General features: G+C 41.6%; 1 protein-coding gene across 1 annotated transcript in view; it reads left to right on the forward strand.

The window, feature by feature from the left end:
• The window catches only part of DDX47 (DEAD-box helicase 47), an 89,940-nt gene extending 62,981 nt beyond the window's left edge, over positions 1–26,959 (forward strand). Inside the window, exons 3-14 of the mRNA XM_059082643.2 lie at positions 6,959–7,144; positions 7,806–7,899; positions 18,149–18,337; positions 18,572–18,643; positions 18,863–18,981; positions 20,540–20,611; positions 20,737–20,853; positions 21,409–21,555; positions 22,106–22,243; positions 23,907–23,977; positions 24,555–24,684; positions 26,377–26,959. Of these exons, the coding sequence (XP_058938626.2) occupies positions 6,959–7,144; positions 7,806–7,899; positions 18,149–18,337; positions 18,572–18,643; positions 18,863–18,981; positions 20,540–20,611; positions 20,737–20,853; positions 21,409–21,555; positions 22,106–22,243; positions 23,907–23,977; positions 24,555–24,684; positions 26,377–26,508 (1,467 nt within the window). The 3' untranslated portion in view covers positions 26,509–26,959. The remainder of the gene's footprint in view (positions 1–6,958; positions 7,145–7,805; positions 7,900–18,148; positions 18,338–18,571; positions 18,644–18,862; positions 18,982–20,539; positions 20,612–20,736; positions 20,854–21,408; positions 21,556–22,105; positions 22,244–23,906; positions 23,978–24,554; positions 24,685–26,376) is intronic.

Genomic DNA, 26,959 nt, shown 5'->3' on the forward strand with positions numbered 1-26,959 from the left:
GAAGAGGTGAGACGAAGAGAGGCAGAGAGAAACAAGTGCGGAGGAGAAATCCAGATGCTCATGTCTTTTTTTTTTGCGGTACACGGGTCTCTCACTGCTGTGGCCTCTCCCGTTGCACAGCACGGGCTCTGGACGCGCAGGCTCAGCGGCCATGGCTCACGGGCCCAGCCGCTCCGCGGCATGTGGGATCTTCCCGGACCGGGGCACGAACCCGCGTCCCCTGCATCGGCAGGCGGACTCTCAACCGCTGCGCCACCAGGGAAGGGAAGCCCCCAATCCATTCTTCACCGCAGCCGAGTGTCCTTTTCAAATGCATCTCTGATGCAATCTCTTCAAAAGTTTCCCACTGACCTTGGAATAAAGTCCCAAATCCCCAGGTCATTTACATGACGTATAAGGTCCTATATATTCAGGTCCCTAACTATATGTCCAGCTTCATCATAAATCACCATTTTATAATCTTTAAAAGCTTCATTTGATTTTTCCCACTGCAAGGCTTACCTGGGAATGTTCTTTCCGTGTGTAAATCGCTCCCTACTCCCTCTACACAGCCAGTAAGTGGCGGTCATCTTCCAGGTCTCAGTTTAAAAGTCCCTTCCACAGGGAAAATGTCCCCGATGTGCAGAGAAAAGCCAGGTCATCCCATCATACGTGGCTCTAGCATCTTGCTTTTTTCCTTTTTACCATGCGTCTCACTTGTGATTACTTTTTTGTGTCCCACTTGATTGTGAGGATTTATTTATTGTTATTTAAAACAGAGGCTGCCCCCCACCCCCTGCAACTGGAGCATAAATTCCACGCTTCCTTCTGGTTTCTAATGTGTGGTCCGTGGCCCGCCATAGTGTTTGAGAATGTTTGTTGAATAAAAAAAGAAACATACAGATTTTCTGTATTTTAAAAAACGTTCCAAACTAAAGACAAAAAAAAAAAAAAAAAAGGAAAGAAATCAACAAGTAACCAGAGCTAGTTATCTTTTTTTCCCTAGTCACAAATTGGTTCGATGATGAAGTATTTTGTACATCATCTCTCTTTTTCTAGATTCCTTGGAGAATGTCCTCTTCTCTCTCTGCCCTCATTATTACATCATCTACATCCTTTCTCCCCTTGGACATACCTACTCATAACAGATTAGAATTCATAAATTATGGGGAATTCCCTGGCGGTCCAGTGGTTAGGACTCTGCGTTTCCACTGCAGGGGGCACAGGTTCGATCCCTGGTCAGGGAACTAAGAGGCTGTGCAGGGCAGCCAAAGGAAATAAAAAAGAATTCATCAGTTAAAGAGAATTTTTTGATGGATTAAAGTTTGCATTGCTTCCTTCATGATGAGTATAGAGCACTTTGTTAGAGGCAGCTCTCTCCAAAACAGACTTCATTCAGGGTATGCAGCTTCTGGGAGGATCTTGAGCAGAAACTGATTAAGAATTGATTCTTGTCTGAATCAGCTCCACAGAACTCTTGTCTGTAATTTTGGGCTCATGTTACTTCTGGTCCAGGAGCCACCTCTATCCTCACATGCCCTCGCGCACAGCACTGGCTTGTTGAAGGCTTCTCTGTGGTCCTCACGCCCTTCCTTCAGCCCCTAGGGGTGGAAGCCACAGTGCCTGGGAGACCGCCACGCTTTCAGAGGCCCACATTAAGGTTTAATTTCTTTTAAAACATCAAAAGAAAAAGATAAACTTTTAAGTCCAAGAAAATATTTTAATATATATTAATATATTTACTTTGTATTAAGGCAGTCATAAACTATAATTTTGACTAGATATTTTTGTGTATTTGGAGGAAGGGGCACATGAAGGCCTGTGAAAACCTTTCGGAGGGAGAGGGATAAACCAAGACTTTGGGATGAACAGATACACACGACTATATACAAAATAGATAAACAGGGCTTCCCTGGTGGCGCAGTGGTTGAGAGTCCGCCTGCCGATGCAGGGGACACGGGTTCGAGCCCCGGTCCGGGAAGATCGCACGTGCCGCAGAGCGGCTGGGCCCGTGAGCCGTGGCCGCTGAGCCTGCGCGTCCGGAGCCTGTGCTCCGCAGTGGGAGAGGCCACAACAGTGAGAGGCCCGCGTACCGCAAAAAAAAAAAAAAAAAAATAATAATAATAATAAAATAGATAAACAAGGACCTACTGTCTAGCACAGAGAACTATATTCAGTATCTTGTAATAACCTATAATGGAAAAGAATCTGAAAAGGAATATGATATGTATAAATGAATCACTTTGTAGTACACCTGAAACTAATACAACATTGTAAATCAACTGTACTTCAATAAAAAATTTGAAATTAAAAAAATAAAGCCTTTTAGAGGGAGATGGGGTCAGTCACTTTGACCTCTCCTTCTGGGGCCAGTGTATTGTTTCAGGCCTGCTTTGCCCCTTATTTTGAGTGTTTATTTGGACTTCCTCTTTAACCTTTCTCATTGTTCTGCAAGTACAGGATATGACATGGTTCAGTTACTAGAATGGACCTCTATTATTTCCACGACCAGAACGTAAATATCCAAACTACTCCAGACTTGGTAGGAAGAGTCCAAAGCAGACAGTCCTGTGTCCGCTGGAGTCCGCCTGTGCTTACCCTGCTTGTCTGACGTGAATCCTGTCACCGAGATAGGCACTGGCACTATAGGAAGTTTGAAAAAGAGCCCATGTCGGATCATCCAAGAACACACAGAAGAACTTTTTCCTGGCTAAAATGAGCAGAGTTTGCTATTATAATAGCAGCTTGGTGGCTTGCATCAGTTTCCCTTTAGAGCAGCCCCAGAGCCCCAGAAATCTTAGGCGTAATATTTTTTTCGTTCCTGTAACACATTTTACCAAAACTTGGGTAACTTTAGACCCGGTATTATACACCGTTTTATAGTCCTCCCAATTGTTTCCATCTGGGTCCCCCTTTCCAGGCCTCTTCCCTCTGCTTCCCTGAATTTTACGATTGAGTCTTTCACCTTTTCCCAGCACTTTTCATTCCCATTCCACTCTCCTACATGAAATCAGAGTGTGAGCCTAAGGGAAGCAAAGTAAGTCCTCTCTTTGTTTTTACAGAAAAATCTGTGTGGCAGAGGAATTCCGAGTGTGACTGTGCAGGGGAAATTGCTTGTTGGCGTGTAAAGCGATGTTTCCGTCAGTAAAAGCACTGGTCTGGGTCTCAAGAGGCCTGGGTTCTATTCCTGTCTCTTGTTACCTTGCCATGTGACATGTCTTTTCACCTTCTGGGACTCCAGTTCCTCATTTGTCAAACAAGGAGCACAGATTCCCCAGCAGGTCTACAAAGCAGAGGACAGTGCTAAGAAAAGAAACTACAGGGGCTTCCCTGGTGGCACAGTGGTTGAGAGTCCGCCTGCCGATGCAGGGGACATGGGTTCGAGCCCTGGTCCGGGAAGATCCCACATGCCGCGGAGCAACTAAGCCCGTGCGCCACAACTGCTGAGCCTGCTTGCCACAACTACAGGAGCCCGTGTGCCTAGAGCCCGTGCTCTGCAATGAGAGAAGCCACCGCAATGAGAAGCCCGCACACTGCAACGAAGAGTAGCCACCGCTCACCGCAACTAGTGAAAGCCTGCGCACAGCAGCGAAGACCCAACGCAGCCAAAAATAAATAAATAAATAAATATATTTAAAAAAAAAAAAAAAAAAAAGAACCAACAGGCTCAAGATGGAGTCACTTATGCTAAGGCCACGTCACCAAACCCAGACTTAGTACCTAACCTAATTGCAATTTCAGATGCTTTCAGGAAAGTAATCTTAACCAGTCACTTTAGAATTACCTGGTCAGAACTAGGGCGGTAACTGGCCTCATAGACCCATGCTGTGCCCCAAAGGAAGATGACCTGGCCTGAAACACTCAGCTCTTTGAGAGAACAACTTCCTTGTCCCACCTCCTCCTGCCTATAAAAGCCTGCCCTTTTGTACAACTCTTTAGAGCTCCTTTCTGCCCGCTAGATGGGATGCTGCCCAATTCATGAATCATTGAATAAAGCCAGTAAGATCCTTAAAATGGACTTGTTACCGACCAGGGTTCTTGGACTCCTTAATCAATAGAAATTGATAAGAGGCTGGGACTTCCCTGCTGGTGCAGTGGTTAAGACTCCATGCTTCCACTGCAGGGGGTGTGGGTTCAATTCCTGGTCCGGGATTGGGGGGTGGGGAAGAAATTGATAAGAGGCTAGATGCGAAATTCAGGGAAGGCTTTACTGGGACTCGAGGAACGAGGGAGTGAAAATAAGTAACAGGTTCCCTTGCTCACTCCCCGGAGTGGGGAGCTGGTCCCTTAAATGGGGTGAGGGTAGAGGTGGATACAAGGGCACAGGGTCAGAGGGGCGGCTTAGGTGGCCTGCCCACCCCCTTGGTGGTGCTGTGTGCAGGGGCCATGGGCAGTGCCCTGCTTTTGCTCCTGACACCTCAGAGGTGGCAATTGGGTTTTTGGTCTTTTTGTATCTCATCGTTCATAATTTGCCCCGATGGCCCATGGGTGCAGTTAGTTTTAGTCTCTTATAGTTTCTTTGTATTCTGAGGCTCAGGAGACATTTGTCCAGGTGTAAGCACTGCAGCAAAGGGTCCCAGGTCCCAGCCTGTCTCATACTCAGTTGAATTTTGTTTTTATCACAAAGGGAAGAGGAAGAGACAGAGCTTTTGGGGTGGGTTTTCTGTGGGATAAATCAACTTCCCCTCATCCCAAAGCATGTTATCTGCTTTGGACATCCTCTAAAGTGGCCTAATCCCGGTCCTAGGAAAATGGAGAGGTGGCCATGAGGGAGAGCTGAACAGCGGGCCTGAGCATCTCAGGCTGCCATGGCATGAGCACCTGTTTCCAACTGCTTGATGGAGCCGATTTCAAGGTGACCTCTTGTTGCATACAATGTGTGTCTTCTCTCCTGACCTTTAACTTGGAGTAAATCAACACAAAAAGACAAAAGGCCTATTCTGCAGCGGTGTAATCTCAAAGATGGAAACAACTGCATTCCCTAAAGAAACAACCAGCGATGTCCCTCCTGACCTGCCACCCTACCTGACCCCAATGCTACGCTGAGCTGTAATTCATCCAGGTGGGGTTCCTGGGTGTCTATTTCGTGTCAGGCTGGGGGTATGCAGATCATCTCTTGCCTCTTGGATGGCCTCTCTTTTTCATTATTTCCTCTCTACATATAAAGTTAGAGCGATAGTTTAAATATGTAGATCATGTCACTCACCTGCTCAAAACCTTCCAGTGGCTTCTTTCGTATTTAGGATAACATCCAAACCCCATACCTCCGACTCTAGGGCCCTGCAGGGTCTGACCTGAGCCTCAGGGCCTTTGTACTTGCTGTTCCCTCAGCCTGAAATCATTGTCCCCTGCGTTCTCGAAGGAACTTTCTTCTGCCTCCCAGTGAGGTCTCAGCTCAAACTTCACTACTTCAGAGAGGCCTTCCCCGATCTTGCTTTCATTCCCACAATCCACCCCACCAAGTTGCTCTCCATCATTTGAAAAAATTTTATTTTATTGAAGAATAGCTGTTTTACGATGTTCTGTTAATTTCTGCTGTACACCAAAGTGATTCACTTATACACATATATATTCTTTTTCATATTATTTTCCATTATTGTTTATCACAGGATATTGAATACAGTTCCCTGTGCTCTACAGTAGGACCTTGTTGTTTATCCATTCTGTATATAGTAGTTTGCATCTGCTAACCCCAAACTCCCAGTCCATCTCTCCCCCAACCCCCTCCCCTCTGGCAACCATAAGTCTGTTCTCTATGTCTGTGAGCCTGTTTCTGTTTTGCAGCTCAGTTCATTTGTGTCACATTTTAAAAATATGTATTTATTTTATTTATTTATTATTTTTGGCTGCATCAGTCTTAGTTGCAGCGCGCGGGATCTTCATTGCGGCACCACAGGCTTCTCTCTAGTTGTGGCGTGCGGGTTTTCTCTCTGTAATTGTGGGCTCCAGAGCGCGTGGGTTCTGTAGTCTGTGGCACGTGGGCTCTCTAGTTGAGGTGCTCGGGCTCGGTAGTTGTGGAGTGAGGGCTTAGTTGCCCTGTGGCACGTGGGATCTTAGTCCCCAGACCAGGGATCGAACCCACGTCTCCTGTGTCGGAAGGCGGATTCTTTACGACTGGTTCATCAGGGAAGTCCCCATTTGTGTCATATTTTAGATCCACATATAAATTATCCAAAATTTACAAACAGCTCATACAACTCAACAACAAAAAACCCAAAAAACCCAATTGAGAAATGGGCAAAAGACCTAAATAGACATTTCCCCAAAGACGACATACAGATGGGCGACAGGCATGTGTAAAATGCTCAACATCGCTAATTATTAGAGAAATGCAAATCAAATCTCTATCTTTTTTTTTTTTTTTTTTCGGTACGCAGGCCTCCCACTGCTATGGACTCTCCCGCTGCGGAGCACAGGCTCCAGACGCGCAGGCTCAGCGGCCATGGCTCACGGGCCCAGCCGCCCCGCAGCATGTGGGATCCTCCCAGACCGGGGCACGAACCCGTGTCCCCTGCATCGGCAGGGCGGAGTCTCAACCACTGCGCCACCAGGGAAGCCCCTCTATCATTTTTATATCTGTTGCATCATCACACTTTCCACGAATTGCAATGATCTGTGATCACTTATTTATCATCTGTCTTCTCCATGACGGTAGAGATCGCTGTCCTGTTCAGCAGGCATTTAGCATAGCCCTAGCATATGGTAGGAGCTCAAGATATTATTGAATAAATGAATGAAATAATATTTATAATAAATAAATAGTACTGTAATATGAACACATTCAAAACTCTATGGTTAGAAGAGGGAGGAACACAGCGGTTGTGAAAGGTGGGGAAAACTTTCTAAAGGGACCTAAAGGGCAGATTAGAGGTCCTGGTCATCAGGCCCTTCTGCACTTGGCTCAGCTCTACAACTCCAAAAGCTTATACCCATACCTAATTTTTTTTTTTTTACTGCTTTTCCACGAAACCCCGCCAAGCCCGCAGGGGGCGCCCACAACACACCACCCGGGAGAACGAGAACTACATTTCCCAGCATCCCGCGCGCCGCCGACCCACTTCCGCAGCCCGCGGATAACATGGCGGCGTCCGAAGAGTGCGAGTCATCGGCTGAGGTTCCCCAGATGGCGGTGGACGAGGCGGAAACGAAAACGTTTAAAGACCTGGTAAGAGTGGATGACGCCGGTTTCTCTTTTTCCTGCTGGCGCCAGGCGCGGGCAGAGGCCGGTTGCCTTCGATACCGGCCGCTGGTGGGCAAAAAACAGCCGGGGCCTAGCTCAGGTTTCGGACGAGCTCCCTTGGTTCTGTGTTTGGGTGGTGGGAGGGCGGCCGGGAGCGTTCATTTGCCCTTTTGAACTCCACCTCGATGTGGCAGCGTTGTGTCTGTGCGCGTTGTGTCTGTGCAGGATGTTGTTCATGCGGCGAATCCGATTTTTGTGCATCTTGGGCTTTGGATTCAGATGAACCGGTATTGAATTCTGACCCAGTCACTGACTAGAGGCAGGTTATTTCGGTGCCTCACTTTCCACATCTGTAAATTGGGGATTATGATAAGTACCGCCTAGAGTTGTGAAGATTAAATGAAGTAACACAGGCAAAGACCTTGGCTTTGTCCCCGGCGAGTGGAGAGTGATTGGCAAGTCTTTAAGTTCCTGTCCCAGTTCTCAGAGTTAAGGAGAAGACTGAGTAGACTCACAATAAAAACCTTTTGAATCAAAGCGTAGGGGATGCACATGTCACCAGCAAGGCGGCCCTAACAGTCATTTAATTTTGTGGGAGGTGAGTGTGTGTTTTTCTTTGCCAGACTGTGTTTTTCTGAATTCTAAGGGTGTGACAGATGTGTTGTGTGAAGCTTGTGACCAGTTGGGATGGACAAAACCAACAAAGATCCAGATTGAAGCTATTCCTTTGGCCTTACAAGGTAGGTTGAAATTAAGTATGTGGCCTGTTTCAGTTTCAGCATGAAGTTACACATATTCAATTAAATACCACTTTTGAGAGCTATTGCTTTGCATACATCAAATGAAATAAAATATGGTCCCTAAAGAAAAAATGTTTGTGGCTTATTGGTTTTTGAAACAGTAATTCTCCAGTTTTACAGAGCTTACTTTCTATGAGGGGGTTTGTTGTCTTCTGTTTTTCTAGCTTTTTCTTTCTCAGGTTCTTTTGGCTCTTTTCCCTTTGCCTTTCGGTGTTAATTCTGTCTTTATCCTTTTTTCTCACTCTAAAATGTTACTAAGATTTCTCATCCAGTCCTGAAGCTGTAATACTGTCTGCATCAGTGAGTTTCAGCCAGTGCTCATTAGAATCATCTGTGGAACTTTTAAAACACTAGCGATTTCTGGGCTCTAACCTATACCTTCTGAATTAGAATTCCCAGGCATGGGACCTAGGCATATATAGATACAAAACTTAATAGTTCTGGGACTTCCCTGGTGGTCCAGTGGTTAAGAATCCGCCTGCCAATGCAGGGGACGCGGGTTCGAGCCCTGGTCCAGGAAGATCCCACATGCCGTGGAGCAACTAAGCCCGTGTGCCACAACTACTGAGCCTGCACTCTAGAGCCCGCATGCCGCAACTACTGAAGCCTGCTTGCCTAGAGCCTGTGCTCCACAGCAAGAGAAGCCACCACAATGAGAAGCCTGTGCACCGCAACAAAGAGTAGCCCCTGCTTGCCGCAGCTAGAGAAAGCCTGTGCAGAGCAATGAAGACCCAGTGCAGCCAAAAGTAAAAAAAAATAATAATAATAAATTTATAAAAAACTTAGTTTATTCTAATGTGTCTGCTCCTGGGGGAGCACACATGAGCACTGGTCAGATGCTCATGGCTCCCATGTTTATATTTCTAGCCTACACTTCTTTGCTGAGCTCCAAACAAGTATGTCCAACTGGTTTTTAGATACTTTTCTCTAAGCTTACTGCAGGAATCTCAAGTTCCCTATGTCCAAAACAGAGTACTTATTTTTCTCACCAGAACTAATTTCCCTGTAGCCCTCATCTCAGTTTATGGCTTTTGAGTTTCCCAAGCTAGAAACCTCTGTGTCAATCACATTTTCTTTTGTTAATTTCTTTTATTTTTTTATTTTCTTGAAGTATAGTTGATTTACAATGTTGTGTTCATTTCTCTCTCTTTTTTTTTTGGAAGTTGCATGAAGAAAGAAAATGTATTCAATATATTTTAAACAATTTTGAGACTACATAAACTTTACATTTATATTTGCAAAAATGTACATGGAAAATATGAGAATAAGTAACAGGTCAACAGTACTAACACCAGTACAAACAATAAATTGTGTACATCACACCTATGAACTTTCTACATAAGAATGATTCCAAAAGTCTGTAGGATGTTTATAGAAACAAAATAACACTCATGAGAGAGGTTATTTTGTGAATAATCATATATGTGTTGATTCAAATAAATTAGAATTTCATGTTGTAATGCTTTGTCTGTAATGTTCCAATTCTCATACAACTTGAGTTTATTATCCAACACTGCTTAGTCATCTGGAGTCTCAGCAACAACATAGACTTTTACAGCTTGATGATTTTTCAGTCTCTAACCAGCCACGTAACGTTTAACGTCAGGCCTAGTGTTACGGAAGCAGCTCTTGGAAAACTACCTAAAGAGGGCTTGAGAGCCCCAGGCAGAGCCTGGTGTTTAAGGTTGAAAGGCAGTCTGTGATAAAGTAGCAAAGTTGAGCCTTTGATTTATTTCTTTATTTTAAATTAATTAATTAGCTAATCTCTTTATTCATTTATTTTGGTTGGGCATTAGGTTGTCTGCCTGACAGAGAGCATCCTTCCTCAGGAAATTCTACTCTTGCCCACTAAGGGAGAACAGAATAGTCAGGAAAGGCATGGATGACCTTTTTAATTTTTCTAATATGATACCGTATAATATATCTCCTCAGAACTCTTTATTACAAAGGAAAATTCCCCACTGCAGTCTGGTGTGCCATCCCATTATTCAGTTTTAGAAGCATAAAATGAGCCTCAAGGCAAGACATCAGAGAGCTCACTTAACACATATTCTCCAACATAAAGACAAAAAAATAAATGGAAGAATGGAGGGAAGGAAGGAAGGGAGGGAGGGAGGAAGGAAGGTCTTATTGTTCCACATTGTTTTGGCTATTATCAACTTTTGTTAGATGTTTCCTTCTTTCTCTCCAAGGTGTATGAAACCTAGGAAGCTGTATGTGCCAGACATTTGTCGGGCAATGTGGTCCTAATTATATAGCTATTATTTAAACAAAATTCCAATCACTAATGTTAACAGCAGGTTATCTGCCTATGGCCTAGAGATTTGGATCTATACTGTACTATTAACTTTTATTGCATATAAATGAGAATTTGAAATTCATAATTATTCTGTTATTTGAAATCCCATCACAGTTTACATATCTGTATCTATACATGTGATCTCATATAATCTCTATCATATCAGTTTTACAGTAAACAATGTGATCTTTCTCCCTCAAGCTTTATTGCCAACTTAATGGGAAATGCACTTATTTTGATGACCAAAAATTGCTCCTCAAAATTGGATGCAAATTTGTCCAGTGGAGTATCCTATTCTGACTCTGTAGTTGATTTAACTTAAGGATTTTGATATATTTTATTCCTGCTTACTTCAACTTGATGTGCTTGATAGCCCATTTTTATGCCAGCTATCTGCAAGAAAACAAAAAGAATAGTAAAAATCATTAATCACGGCATTTTGTTGTTCATGTTCCAAACTGAGAGCAAAAGTTATGCAAATAGAGTATCTGTCCTATTTCTCTGAATATAATCAACAGTAACAATTTTAAATGCCTGTTTAAAGAACTGTCAGAAATAATTTCAATAAGTTTTATCTGTGACTTTTTTTTAACATCTTTATTGGAGTATAATTGCTTTACATTGTTGTGTTAGTCGCTGCTCTGTAACAAAGTGAATCAGCTGTACGTATACATATATCCCCATATCTCCTCCCTCTTGTGTCTCCCTCCCACCCTCCCTATCCTACCCCTCAAGGTGGTAACAAAACATGAGCTGATCTCCCTGTGCTATGCAGCTGCTTCCCATTAGCTATCTGTTTTACATTTGGTAGTGTATATATGTCAATGCCACTCTCTCACTTCATCTCAGCTTACCTTTCCCCTCCCCGTGTCCTCAAGTCCATTCTCTACATCTGAGTCTTTATTCCTGCCCTGCCCCTAGGTTCTTCATAACAACTTTTTTTTTTTTTTTTTTTTTTTTAGCTTCCATATATATGTGTTAGCATATGGTATTTGTTTTTCTCTTTCTGACTTACTTCACTCTGTAGGACAGATTCTAGGTCCATCCACCTCACTACAAATAACTCAATTTTGTTTCTTTTTATGGCTGAGTAATATTCCATTGTATATATGTGCCACATCTTCTTTAGCCATTCATCTGTCAGTGAACACTTAGGTTGCTTCCATGTCCTGGCTATTGTAAATAGAGCTGCAGTGAACATTGTGGTACATGACTCTTTGAATTATGGTTTTCTCAGGGTATATGCGCAGTAGTGGGATTGCTGGGTCATATGGTAGTTCTATATTTAGTTTTTTTTTTTTTTTTTTTTTTTTTTTTTTCTTTTTGCGGTATGCGGGCCTCTCACTGTTGTGGCCTCTCCCGTTGCGGAGCACAGGCTCCGGACGCACAGGCTCAGCGGCCATGGCTCACGGGCTTAGTTGCTCCGCGGCATGTGGGATCTTCCCGGACCGGGGCACGAACCCGTGTCTCCTGCATCGGCAGGCGGATTCTCAACCACTGCGCCACCAGGGAAGCCCCTATATTTAGTTTTTTAAGGAACCTCCATACTGTCCTCCATAGTGGCTGTATCAATTTACATTCCCACCAACAGTGCAAGAGGGTTCCCTTTTCTCCACACCCTCTCCAGCATTTATTTTTTGTAGATGTTTTGATGATGGCCATTCTGACTGGTGTGAGGTGATACCTCATTGTAGTTCTGATTTGCATTTCTCTAATGATTAGTGATGTTGAGCATCTTTTCATGTGTTTGTTGGCAATCTGAATATCTTCTTTGGAGAAATGTCTGTTTAGGTCATCTGCCCATTTTTAGATTGGGTTTTTTGTTTTTTTGATATTGAGCTGCATGAGCTGCTGCTTGTATATTTTGGAGATTAATCCTTTGTCAGTTGCTTCATTTGCAAATATTTTCTCCCATTCTGAGGGGTGTCTTTTCGTCTTGTTTATGGTTTCCTTTGCTGTACAAAAGCTTTGAAGTTTCATTAGGTCCCATTTGTTTATTTTTGTTTTTATTTCCATTTCTCTAGGAGGTGGGTCAGAAAGGATCTTGCTGTCATAGAGTGTTCTGCCTATGTTTTTCTGTAAGAGTTTTGTAGTGTCTGGGCTTACATTTAGGTCTTTAATCCATTTTGTGTTTATTTTTGTATGTGGTGTTAGGGAGTGTTCTAATTTCGTTTTTTACATGTAGCTGTCCAGTTTTCCCAGCACCACTTATTAAAGAGGCTGTCTTTTCTCCATTGTGCATTCTTGCCTCCTTTATCAAAGATAAGGTAACCATATGTACATGGGTTTATCTCTGGGCTTTCTACCCTTTTCCATTGATCTATGCTTGTTTTTGTGCCAGTACCATACTGTCTTGATTACTGTAGCTTTGTAGTATAAAGTCCAGGAGCCTGATTCCTCCAGCTCCGTTTTTCTTTCTCAAAATTGCTTTGGCTGTTCGGGGTCTTCTGTGTTTCCATACAAATTGTGAATTTTTTGTTCTAGTTCTGTGAAAAATGCCATTGGTAGTTGGATAGGGATTGCACTGAATCTTTAGATTGCTTTGGGTAATATAGTCATTTTCACAGTGTTGATTCTTCCAATCCAAGAACATGGTATATCTCTCCATCTGTTTGTATCACCTTTAATTTATTTCATCAGTGTCTTATAGTTTTCTGCATACAGGTCTTTTGTCTCCTTAGGTAGGTTATTCCTAGGTATTTTATTCTTTTTGTTGCAGTGGTGAATGGGAGTGTTTCCTTAATTTCTCTTTCACATTTTTCATCATTAGTCTGTAGGAATGCAAGAGATTTCTGTGCATTAATTTAGTATCCTGCTACTTTACCAAATTCATTGATTAGCTCTAGTAGTTTTCTGTTAGCATCTTTAGGAATCTCTATGTATAGTATCGTGTCATCTGCAAACAGTGACAGTTTTACTTCTTCTTTTCTGACTTGGATTCCTTTTATTTCTTTTTCTTCTCTGATTGATGTGGCTAAAACTTCCAAAACTATGTTGAATAATAGTGGTGAGAGTGGGCAACCTTGTCTTGTTCCTGATCTTAGTGGAAATGGTTTCAGTTTTTCACCATTGAGAATGATGTTTGCTGTGGGTTTGTCATATATGGCCTTTATTAAAGGGTAAGGTCCCTCTATGCCTACTTTCTGGAGAGTTTTTATCATAAATGTGTGTTGAATTTTGTCAAAAGCTTTTTCTGTATCTATTGAGATTATCATATGGTTTTTATACTTCAGTTTGTTAATATGGTATATCACATTGATTGATTTGCGTATATTGAAGAATCTTTGCATTCCTGGGATAAACCCCACTTCATCATGGTGTATGATCCTTTTAATGTGTTGCTGGATTCTGTTTGCTAGTATTTTGTTGATGATTTTTCATCTATGTTTATCAGCGACGTTGGCCTGTAGTTTTCTTTTTTTGTAACATCTTTGTCTGGTTTTAGTATCAGTGATGGTGGCCTCTTAGAATGAGTTTGGGAGTGTTCCTCCCTCTGCTATATTTTGGAAGAGTTTGAGAAGGATAGGTGTTAGCTCTTCTCTAAATGTTTGATAGAATTCGCCTGTGAAGCCATCTGGTTCTGGGCTTTTGTTTGTTGGAAGATTTTAAATCACAGTTTCAAGTTCAGTGCTTGTGTTTGGTCTGTTCATAGTTTCTCTTTCTTCCTGGTTCAGTCTCAGAAAGTTGTGCTTTTCTAAGAATTTGTCCATTTCTTCCAGGTTGTCCATTTTATTGGCATATAGTTGCTTGCAGTAATCTGTCCTGATCCTTTGCATTTCTGCAGTGTCACTTGTTAGTCCTCCTTTTTCATTTCTAATTCTGTGGATTTGAGTCTTCTCCCTTTTTTTCTTGATGAGTCTGGCTAATGGTTTATCAATTTTGTTTATCTTCTCAAAGAACCAGCTTTTAGTTTTATTGATCTTTGCTATCATTTACTTCACTTCTGTTTCATTTATTTCTGGTCTGATCTTTATGATTTCTTTCCTTCTGCTACCTTTGGGGGTGTTTTTGTTCTTCTTTCTCTAAATGCTCTAGGTGTAAGGTTAGGTTGTTTATTTGAGATTTTTCTTGTTTCTTGAGGTTGGATTGTATTGCTATAAACTTTACTCTTAGAACTGCTTTTGCTGCATCCCATCGGTTTTGGTCTGTCGTGTTTTCATTGTCATTTGTTTCTAGGTATTTTTTGATTTCCTCTTTGATTTCTTCAGTGATCTCTTGGTTATTTAATAGCCTATTTTTTAGCCTCCATGTGTTCTTATTTTTTATAGTTATTTTTCTGTAATTGATATCTAGTCTCATAGCATTGTGGTCAGAAAAGATACGATTTCAATTTTCTTAAATTTACCAAGGCTTGATTTGTGACTTAAGATATGATCTCTCCTGGAGAATGTTCCATGAGCACTTGAGAAGAAAGTGTATTCTGTTGATTTTGGATGGAATGTTATATAAATATCAATTAAGTCCCTCTTGTTTAGTGTATCATTTAAAGCTTGTGTTTCCTTATTTATTTTCATTTTGGTTGATCTGTCCATTGGTGAAAGTGGGGTGTTAAAGTCCCCTACTATTACTGTGTTACTGTCGATTTCCCCTTTTATCGCTGTTAGCATTAGCCTTATGTATTGAGGTGCTCCTGTGTTGTGTGCATAAATACTTACACAGTTGTTATATCTTCTTGGATTGATGCCTTGATCATTATGTAGTGTCCTTGTTTGTCTCTTGTGTTTATTTTAAAGTCTATTTTGTCTGATATGAGAATTGCTACTCCAGCTTTCTTTTGATTTCCATTTGCATGGAATATCTTTTTCCATCCCCTCACTTTCAGTCTGTATGTGTCTCTAGGTCTGAAGTAGGTCTCTTGTAGACAGCATATATATGGGACTTGTTTTTGTATCCATTCAGCCAGTCTATGTCTTTTAGTTGGAGCATTTAATCTGTTTACATTTAAGGTAATTATCAGTATGTGTGTTCCTGTTACCATTTTCTTAATTGTTTTGGGTTTGTTATTGTAGGTCTTTTCCTTCTCTTGTGTTTCCTGGCTAGAGAAGTTCCTTTAGCATTTGCTGTAAAGCTGGTTTCTTGGTGCTCAGTTCTCTTAACTTTTGCTTGAATATAAAGCTTTTGATTTCTCCATCAAATCTGAATGAGTTCCTTGCTGGGTAGAGTAGCATTGGTTGTAGGTTTTTCCCTTTCATCACTTTAATATGTCCTGCCACTCCCTTCTGGCTTGCAGAGTTTCTGCTGAAAGATCAGCTGTTAACCCTATGGGGATTCCCTTGTATGTTATTTGTGGCTTTTCCCTTACTGCTTTTAATATTTTTTCTTTGTATTTAATTTTTGATAGTTTGATTAATATGTGTCTTGGTGAATTTTTTTTCTCCTTGGATTTATCATGTATGGGACTCTCTGCTTCCTGGACTTGATTGACTATTTCCTCTCCCATATTTGGGAAGTTTTCAAGTATAATCTCTTCAAATATTTTCACAGTCCCTTCCTTTTTCTCTTCCTCTACTGGGACCCCTATTATTTGAATGTTGGTGCATTTAATGTTGTCCCAGAGGTCTCTGAGACTGTCCTCAATTGTTTTCTTTCTTTATTCTGCTCTGCGGTAGTTATTTCCACTATTTTATCTTCCAGATCACTTATCTGTTCTTCTGCCTCAGTTATTCTGCTATTGATTCCTTCTAGAGAATTTTTAATTTCATTTATTGTGTTGTTCATCGTTTGTTTTCTCTTTAGTTCTTCTACATCTTTGTTAAATATTTCGTATATTTTCTCCATTCTATTTCCAAGATTTTGGATCATCTTTACTATCATTATTCTGAATTGTTTTTCAGGTAGACTGCCTATTTCCTCTTCGTGCGCTAGGTCTGGTGGGTTTTTACCTTGCTCCTTCATCTGCTGTGTGTTTCTCTGTCTTCTCATTTTGCTTAACTTACTTTTTCTGGGGTCTCCTTTTCACGGGCTGTAGGCACGTAGTTCCCGTTGTTTTTGGTGTCTAACCCCAGTGAGTGAGGTTGGTTCACTGGGTTGTGTAGGCTTCCTGGTGGAGGGGACTGGTGCCTGTGTTCTGGTGGATGAGGCTGGATCTTGTCTTTCTGGTGGGCAGGTCTGCATCCGGTGGTGTGTTTTGGGGTGTCTGTGAACTTACTATGATTTTAGTCAGCCTGTCTGCTAATGGGTGGGGTTGTGTTCCTGTCTTGCTAGTTGTTTGGCATAGGGTGTCCAGCACTGGAGCTTGCTGGTCATTGAGTGGAGCTGTGTCTTAGCGTTGAGATGGAGATCTCTAGGAGAGGTCTCACTGATACTACGTGGAGCTGGGAGGTCTCTGGTGTTCCAGTGTCCTGAACTCGGCTCTCCCAGCTCAGAGGCTCAGGCCTTACATCTGGCTGGAGCACCAAGACCCTTTTAGCCACATGGCTCAACTTGGTACGAGGGATGCTTGCCAGTGAATTAAGGTGTGAAAAAGACACAAGGCACAAATACCACAGGTGTTGCCTGTGGTGCCAACTCTGGTTCCAAGGACTCTTTCCTTACTTTGTAATTCTCACTTCGGCTGGACTCCATTCAGGCCACCATCATAGCTCCCCTGGTACCCTAACTGAGCTCTGATTTTCCTGTGTGTACCCCATTCTGCCCTTTAGTTCATTTTAAGTTGTAGGGAAGAGAGTCATATTCAGGTTACCTCAGGGAAAGGGGGTCATTGCAGGGTTATTCTCTAGGTGAGGAAGCCTCAGCAGTCAACTGTGGAAGTCATTACTCGACAGGAAGGCTTCCCACTGGGTGCTGTCCCAGTGCTCAGCTACTTAGGGGGCTGCAGCCAGCATAGAGGCGGTGGTCTTGGCTTGGAAATTGATTGCCAAATCTTCTCCGTTATGGCTTGATTGGTGGTAACAAACCATGGGGACCCATTCTTAGGGTATTACTTTGGCATTCTTCCTTCAGAAGGAGCAGTGTAAATGGCTGTACTGTTAAGCTCCTTGGGTCCTTCTTATGCCATCAGGCCTGGGGTTTATCTTCTTAACAAATAACATTGGTCATGATATTCCCTGCTTAAAATCCTTCAGTTCCTCTCTCTTACAGGAAGATGTCAAAACTCGTTAGCATGGCTGTGGGTTTCCTTATTCTTCTCCCTTTCCCCCTTGACTTTTCTGTTCTGGCCACGTTGTACTTCTCCCTCTCTGAACTCATGCTGTGATTGATTGATTGATTGATTGCTGCGTTGGGTCTTCGTTGCTGTGCGCGGGCTTTCTCTAGTTGTGGAGAGCGGGGGCTACTCTTCGTTGCAGTGTACAGGCTTCACGTTGCAGTGGCTTCTCTTGTTGTGGAGCATGGGCTCTAGAGCGCAGGCTCAGTAGTTGTGGCTCATGGGCTCTAGAGCACAAGCTCAGTAGTTGTAGTGCACGGGCTTAGTTGCTCTATGGCATTTGGGATCTTCCCGGACCAGGGCTCGAACCCGTGTCCTCTGCATTGGCAGGCGGATTCTTAACCACTGCACCACCAGGGAAGCCCCATGCTGTGTTCTTTAAAGCGTCTTTCCTCCTACGGGACTGCCCTTCCTTTCCTTCTTTGCTTACTTCCAGATTTAATTTACTCATCACCTCTGTTAACCTTTCCTGACTCCTCCTGGCAGTAGGTTGCTCATTCCTTTTTGTTCTCACTGTATCGTGTAGGGACCTATCATATTAGAATATGTTTGTGTATTTCACCCCTGGATTTTGAGCTAATTTAAGACAGAGACGGTGTCTTCTGTCTCATCAACCTCCCCCTCCCCTGAATTCATCAAATATTTATTCACGGTCTACTTTGTGCCAGCATTGGGCCCTTGTGGAATAATGTGGAGATGGTGCAGAGAGCATTTCTTTGCTATTAGGTGTTTTCTTTGTCTTCTAGGTCGTGATATTATTGGGCTAGCGGAAACCGGCTCTGGGAAGACAGGGGCCTTTGCTCTGCCCATTCTGAATGTGCTGCTGGAGACGCCCCAGCGTTTGTTTGCTTTAGTTCTCACCCCCACTCGGGAGCTAGCCTTTCAGATCTCAGAGCAGTTTGAAGCCCTGGGGTCTTCTATTGGGGTGCAATGTGGTAAGTGTCCAGAGGAAAGGAATCTTCAGAATTTCTTCACAGGTTGAAAATGAGTGTGAATGGAAGGAAGTGTTGTTAACATAAGTTCATTGACCTAAAGAGCTGATTTGGTATTTTAGCTTCGGGGAAAGTTGTAAGGGAAGAAAAATGAAAGTAGAAATGTGTCATTGGCTTTATAGTGAACTATGGAAAAAAATTAAGGAACTCTTTTCAATATTCTTTTTCTTTCTGTAGCTGTGATTGTAGGTGGAATTGATTCAATGTCTCAATCTCTGGCCCTGGCCAAAAAGCCACATATAGTAATAGGTGAGTAATGACAACGGTAAAAGACACTGGTGATGATGAATTGGAGAAAATCTACTGATATTGGGTGTAACTTCTTTGTGCGGAAAGAGTTCAAAGAATAGATTTAATTTTTTGGTTAATTTTTTTTTAATTTCTGAAATTCTGGTTGGGAGGCGGTGGTCACTTTCTTTCTGTCCTTTTTCTTAAACATTGCCCTCTCTCCTCAACTTTTCTTGTTAGCAACTCCTGGTCGACTGATTGACCACTTGGAAAATACAAAAGGTTTCAACTTAAGGGCTCTCAAGTACTTGGTCATGGATGAAGCAGACCGAATATTGAATATGGATTTTGAGACAGAGGTGAGCTCTCAACATCTTTCCTCTTCCTAGAGCATCTCAAAATCTGTTCAGAATCTGGTTCATTACATACCTGCTTTGGTGGAGCACTTACCATTGTTGGTTAATTTAACATCTCTGCTGCTTTTTTCACTCTTGACGCTCTTTACACTGTCAGTGCCTCAGCATCCTCTTTACTTTTATTTTTTCTTTCTTTTTTATTGAAGGGTAGTTGATTTATAATATTATATTATTTTTAGGTGTACAACATAGTGATTCAGTATTTCTATAGATTATACTCCATTTAAAATTATTACAAAATAATGGTTATATTTCCCTGTGCTGTACAATATATCCTTGTTGCTTTTAAAGTAAATTAGATTTAATTAAGTTTTTACTGAAGTATAGTTAATTTACAATGTTGTGTTTCTGGTATACAGCGAAGTGATTCAGTTATACATACATATATAAATATGTGTGTATACATATACATATATATATGTGTGTGTGTGTGTGTGTGTATACATATACCTACACAAACTCCTAATTTATCCTTCCCTCCTTTCGCCTTTGGTAACCATAAGTTTGTTATCTATGTCTGTGAATGTGTTTCTGTTTTGTAACTAAGTTCATTTGTATCATATTTTAGATTCCACATATAAGTGATATTATATGATATTTGTCTCTGTCTGACTTCACTTATTAGTATGACAGTCTCTAGGTCCATGCATGTTGCTGCAAAATGGCATGATTTCATTCTTTTTTATGGCTGAGTAGTATTCCATTCCTGTATATAAGTGCCACATCTTGATCCATCCTCTGTTGATGGACACTTAGGTGGCTTCCCTCTCTTGGCTATTGTGAGTAGTCTCAGCACCCTCTTTCAAATGTAGTCTAACTTTGGGGGGCGAGGGATAAATTAGGACTATGGGATTAACATACACACACGACTATATATAAAATAGGTAAACAACAAGGACCTGCTGTAGAGCACAGGGAACTGTATTCAATATCTTGTAATAACCTATAATGGAAAAGAATCTGAAAAAGTGTAAATATGTGTGTATGTGTAACTGAATCACTTTGCTATACACCTGAAACATTGTAAATCAACTATACTTCAATTAAAAAAGACAGTTGGGCAAAAAACATGTATATATATATATACACCACACACATATACATATACCTATAGACTGACTTTGATTTCAGAGATGAGAAATACCAAAACCAGATTTTCTTTTTCATTTGATTTCAGCCTCTTCCGTCTCTTCTCTGATGACCCATTCATCATAGCTTATTTAGTTGATTAATGCTTATTCTTTACTCTTCTCTTAGATTAGCTCTACTCTGCTGATTTCAACTGTTCTTTTCTCTGACTGGCATTATTTTTTGATAGCATCTGGTATGGTATCTAACAGTAAATATTCAGTCAGTTTTAGCTGAACTGAATCAAAGTTTTGAGTCCCCAAATCCCCACAGTGCTGTATTTAGTTTGTTACCCCTTCTCTCCTTCACAAGCGGCATTTGCAGGCGTCCAGTCTAAATGTTATGTTGGTATCCTTTGCTCTTTCTGCCTTAGGTTGACAAGATCCTGAAAGTGATTCCCCGAGATCGGAAAACATTTCTCTTCTCTGCTACAATGACCAAGAAGGTGAACTTTTCTAGGACTTCTCTTTTCTTCTTTATAAGAATTGATAAATAGAAACAGTCACAGTGACAATAATAAAAATAGAGTGTCTGGGAATCGGCGTACTATTCTAGGTTTCCTTTCTTCAGGTGCAAAAACTTCAGCGAGCAGCGCTGAAGAATCCTGTGAAATGTGCCGTTTCCTCTAAATACCAGACGGTTGAGAAGTTACAGCAATATTATCTTTTTATTCCTTCTAAGTTCAAGGTAAAGTGTTTGCTTTGATCATTCCTGCCTCTCCCTCTCCTTCTTCACCAAGGCATCTGAAAATGTGTCAACTCTTGATTAGCTAAAGAGTTGTGCTACAGATTGGAGTCCTTTCTGTTTGTTTTAGAGCTCATGCTGTGCTTACATTTATTACTGATAAAGTCAAACATTCTGGGAATTCACAACATATTAAACCACAGTAATGAAGTCATGATACAATCCCTTCCTAACCCCATCCTTGAGGTAGTTTTTCTTTTGCCTGCTTATTATGTGGCTTTTGTATGGGCAGGGGACCCTAGTTTTGTGCTTTGATGTCAGGGCTTTGCGTGCTTGCTGAGTACAGATCTCCTTGTGCTTGGCTTCAGGCTGTGTGTGAAACTCATGGTTCACAGAGATGATAATGATAATGCCAGTTAAGGAGTGCAGAGCTGGCCGCTGGGGGTCTGGGTAACTGAGAAGCAGCTATGGGCTTAGTCTTTTACATAATTTATATGCCCAGGATGGCAACCTTCTTCCAGGTTCAGTTATATATATTGTTTTGGCTTTGTGACTTAGGATACCTACCTGGTTTATATTCTAAATGAATTGGCTGGAAACTCCTTTATGATATTCTGCAGCACCTGTAACAATACTCAGAGGACAGCTTTGCTCCTCCGAAATCTTGGATTCACTGCCATTCCGCTCCATGGACAGATGAGTCAGGTAACTATTCTTTGGAATCATTAGTGGTGAACTGGGGGCATGAGAAAGCTAAACCTTGCAGCAGGAGATTTCTACGGTAGCAACACATGACATTAATGCATCTTCCCATAGTTGTCCTGATTTTATGGGCATTGAAGTGTTGCTTTGGATGCTACCTCCTCCTTTCAGGATAGCAAGAGGCTCAAATTAGAATATTCCACAGGTAGTTGTCTGGGATGGAAGCTGTTGAGTTGATTTATTCAGCCCTCAGGGTAATAGTGACTCTCTCGTCTCCAAAGACTTTCAATAAGTTATTTCCCAATTATCTTTCTGTCATGTTTAACAAACTCTGTTTCATGATAGTGTTTTCTAGCTTTAGTCTTAAATATCTTTTTATTGCTTCCATGTTTCCTTTTGACCTGTGAAGCCTAGTTCAGACTAAGGGGGGAACATCCTTTTAAAAATTTCTGTCTTGGTTCTTGTATTTATTCAGTGTGTCTAGTTTGTGTGTCTTGGATTCCAAGTTTTTCAAGATTAAAATTCTTTCCATTTCTTCTTTTCATCGTCTCAGAGCAAGCGACTAGGATCCCTTAATAAATTTAAGGCAAAGGCTCGTTCCATTCTTTTAGCAACTGATGTTGCAAGCCGTGGTTTGGACATACCTCATGTGGATGTAGTTGTTAACTTTGACATTCCTACCCATTCCAAGGTGAGTCCTGTTGCTGACCTGACTTTCTAGCCCCAAAGTGTTTTTCTTTTCTTTTCTTTTCCCCTTCCCTTCCCTTCCCTTCCCTTCCCGTCCTTTCTTTCCCTTCCTCCTTTTCTCCCTCCTTTCCTCTTTCTCTCCCTCTCCCCCACCTCCTTCTCCCTCCTTTTCTTCTTTTTTTTTTTTTTAAATTGAGATGTAATTGACATATAACATTATATTAGTTTCAGGTGTAAAATGTAATGATTTAATATTTGTATATATTGCAGATTGGTCATAGTAAGTCTAGTTAACATCTGTCACCATTCATAATTATGCATTTCTTTTCTCATGATGAGAATTTTCCCTTAGCTTTTTCCCTTAGCAACTTTCAAATATGCAGTACAGTATTATTAACTCTAGTCAGCATGTTGTACATTACATCCCCATGACTTATTTATTTTATAACTGAAATTTGTACCTTTTACCCCCTTCACCCATTTCACACACACTCATCCCTGCCTCTGGAAACCACCAAATCTGTTCTCTGTATCTGTGAGCTCAATTTTTTTTGTTTTTGTTTTTGTTTTAGATTCCACATATAAGTGAGATCTCAGTATTTGTCTCTGTGTAACTTATTTCACTTAGCTGAATACCCTCAAGGTCTATCCATGTTGTCACAAATAGAAAGGTGTCATTCTTTTTTATGGCTGAATAATATTCCATTGTATCCAAAGTGTATTTCTTAATGGAATGTTTTCTGTCTTTCCTTAGTTACAGTATTGGAGTTTTTTTGGTGTGTGTGCGTCCTTGATTAGTTAAGTGTCAAAAATAGGGAAAGCCCTAGATCTTTTCATTCTCCTCATCTTGCACATGCCTGTGGATGTGATATTAATGAATGTGAATGAAGGAGCCCAGGAGAGGGGTTAGAGGCTCACCGTCGGAGGTGCAGACACACCACGCGCTCACCTGTTGGTCTAGCTGATGAGAAATGGCAGCATGTGGTCCTCAGTGTATCCCAGGGTTTCTCAGCCTCGGTACTGTTAACATCCTGGTCTGGGAATTCTTCGTTGTGGGGCTGTCCTTTGCATTGTAGGATGGTGAGCAGAATTCCTGGCTTCTACTCACAGGTGACATTATGACAACCAGATGTTTCCAGACATCTCCAAATGTCCCCTGGGGAGGATGAAACTGACCCCAGTTGAGAACAACTAGTGTGTTTCGACTTCGTATTAAACTGCTGTAGACAGGGTTCTGTCTCATGATTTTCACCGTAACTCTGTGTGAGTTTGGCCATGTATTTGTGTCCCTGTTTTATAGATACAAACCAGGCTTCAGAGAAGTTCTGGACTTGCAGACAGTTGTGTCACTGGTCGGTGGGAAAAGCAGATCTGTGACCCAGGTCTGCCTCTAGATCTAGTGCCATTTTCCTCTGCCTGTGCTATGTCCATGGAGATTTGCTTTGTAGATTTGCCTTTCTATAAAAGAAAGGAAAAAGGGGGTCCGTTTTGTGCTGTAAGGAGAATAAGAAAAGTGAAGTAGATTTATCTCTATAACAGATTGCCAGTTCATCTCTCCACGTTCCAACACAAATCTGTTTTCTTTCAAAGGTTTGCAGGAAGAATTTACATACAGTTTTTAATTTATATTCCAGCTAACTCAAAGTTACTTACCGTTTTCATTTCAGGATTACATCCATCGAGTAGGTCGAACAGCTCGAGCAGGGCGCTCTGGAAAGGCTATTACCTTTGTCACACAGTAAGTGACCCGACTTTGGGGCAGAGCAGTGTAGAGAAAAGAGCAGAACTGTGGGGCAGACAGACCTGCAACCTGACTTCACCACTGACGGAAACAGTCACTTAACCTCCCTCATCCCGCCTTCATTGTTTGTAAAATAGAAATAATGATACCGATCTAGCAGGGTTTTAATGAAGACTGGCGATGTATATGTAAAGAGCATATACTGTACTACGTATGTGCAGTATAGTACTTGGCATATAGAAGCACACACAAAAAAACCCCTGTTATTTCTTTTAAATGCTGGAGCCAGAGAACAGTGACCATTCCCTCAGCTCACAGTATTACAATAACTATTTCTGATTTTGTTTTCAAAGGAACAAATTGTTATGTACCCAGGGCTTTTCTGGGAGTAAGGAATATGTCGGGTGGTTTTCGGCTGGGCTGTGCACAGAAGATTGCATTTAGTTAGTATTCTGAAAAGGAATAATAGGTTCGATATTGTTGAAAACTGTGGCCCCTGTTGCATCATAGTTTTGGAAGAGACAGACATGTGCATTGTCAGCCAGCCAGAGCCATGGCAATTTTCATTTTTCAGATATGACGTGGAACTCTTCCAGCGCATAGAACACTTAATTGGGAAGAAATTGCCTGTCTTTCCAACCCAGGATGACGAGGTTATGATGCTGACAGAACGTGTGACTGAGGCCCAGAGATTTGCCCGAATGGTATGCAACGCATTTTCTCACCAGCAAATGAAATTAACTTACATGCAAGACACTTTATTGTGTTAATCTTCAACTTGGAATATTTTATTCCAGATCTAAGATGAGCATACTGAAGTGCAGATGTAGGTGATTTGCTTTCGACTGTACAACTAAATGGTTGAGTCAGGGTTTGGACTCAGTCTGACCACAGTGACCACATTCCCAGCCACTGTTCGTGTTTCACATGAGGCAAAAGAAAACCTTTAGACTTGACATCAGGAGGTGCAGCTGTGACCTCTGAGCCTGGACAAGGTGTCTAACCTCTCAGAATCAGTTCCTCATTTGTAGCTTGGGGATAATAGTCACCTTGAATACAGGGTTTTATGAGCATCAATCAAGCTGATGTAAACAGCGTAGTTACTGATAGTAGCGGTAGCGGTAGGAGTGGCGATGAGGAGGTTCTAAAGGGGCGCCTTTCCAAGTGCCGTCTGCTCCCTGGAGGGCTGGTCTGAGGGCTGAAGACACTTCGCCCATGGGGTGCTTTCGGAGTAGCTGAGGTGTGGACTCGTTTTTGTTTTTCTGCACACATGGAATTCTTTGTTGGGTATTTTTGTTTATAAAAATACTACATGTGCATTGGGAAACATTTTTAGAAAATACACAAAGGATTAAAATAGTAAGTGAAACACATAAGCCACCCCCCACAGAAAACCATTGAGAACAGTTGGCTATTTTTCTTTCTTTAGCCGTAATTAGACTTTATCTAATTGTATATGACTTTAAGTGTATATCATTTTTCTGTTTGAACTAGCAGAGATTCATGTGATCACTTCTTTTTTTTCACATTTTAAACTTTATTCAAAAAGTGTCATCTAGGCTGTGTCTTAGCCCTGAATCGATTCAGTTACCAAACTTTCCTAAACACCAGTGGCAGGAGTAAGCTCTTGGAGTTGTTGTAAGGTCCTTAACTGCCTTCTGCCTCGTCAAGGGAAACCAAATCGGGTCTTCTAGACTTTGCATTAGGTATATTTTATTACTTTCCAATGTTTTGAAAATTGGTAATCTGAGGAGAGAGAATTCAGTTTTTTAAAAATAGCACTGCTTGCAAGTTTAGAAACTGATATCTTAGACTCTAGCATCTTAGAATTCTCATGTGTTCATTTCTTGATGGCTACAGAGAATTCTGTCATGAATATATAATGTGATTTACGTTGATGTGATTATGCTTTTCCCAATTTTTTGTATTTTAACTAGAACTCTGTTGAACATCCTGATATGTACAGCTTTGCACACTTGTCTTGTTTCCTTAGAATAAATTCCTAGAAGTAGAATCAATTGTTGGGTGGAGGAGAATACACAGTTAAAATTCGAATTCTTACATAATGTCAAACTGCCCCCCCTAGAAACGCTAAAGCACTTTTACACGATGAGCGACAGCATATGTGACTGTCCCCACACCCTGACCAGGTCTAGGTATTACCATTCTCTTAAATCTTTGCCAGGATACTAATAATAGCTTATTGTTTTAATCTTCCTGTCTTTGATTACTAATAAGATTAACACTTTTGTATCTTGGGATTTTGGTCTTATTCCTTTGCTAATGTGAGGTGTTAGGGAGTTACTTAGTGTTTGATTTTAGGGAGCAGAGACCAGGATGTGTCACTCTCAGTGACGGTCATTCATTTTCAATCCCATCCTTTCTGTTTGTGGCAGGAGTTAAGGGAGCATGGAGAGAAGAAGAAGCGCTCGTGGGAGGTTGCTGGGGACAACGATGATACAGAGGGTGCAATCGGTGTCAGGAACAAGGTGGCTGGAGGAAAAATGAAGAAACGGAAAGGCCATTAATCTCTTTTATAGAGACTTGATTTCTGCTCTCTGCTCTGTGAAGAGGATTGAAGGAGAGAATGGGGCCTCTCCCTCCCGAGTTCTGCAGAGGCCGAAATCCGTCAGACTTGCGTCCAGAATCTGCCCAGCTCACTCAGTGCTCATCCCCCTTTCCGTGTGTTAGAACATCGTTGCCCGCAGAATATGTTCGAAGTGCTGGTGTCGAGACTCGGACTGTTCTTCAGCTTTGGTTCCTTGCTCCTGGCACTAGTAAGACGTGCTCTCCTATCCGTTCACACAGACCTGTGCTTTTCTCAGCTGCGAGTCGAGGATTGGGCTAATGAAGCCCTTGACCTGTAATTGTAAAGGAAAGGAGCTTCTAGAGCTAAAAACAGTGATACTTCCGCAGTCTCAGCTTGTGTTTCATGAGACCAAATGAGAAATAATAAATTTAAATATTATTTTTTAAAAA

This window comes from Kogia breviceps, chromosome 12, assembly GCF_026419965.1.
Source record: "Kogia breviceps isolate mKogBre1 chromosome 12, mKogBre1 haplotype 1, whole genome shotgun sequence".
NCBI classification, from domain to species: Eukaryota; Metazoa; Chordata; class Mammalia; order Artiodactyla; family Physeteridae; genus Kogia; species Kogia breviceps.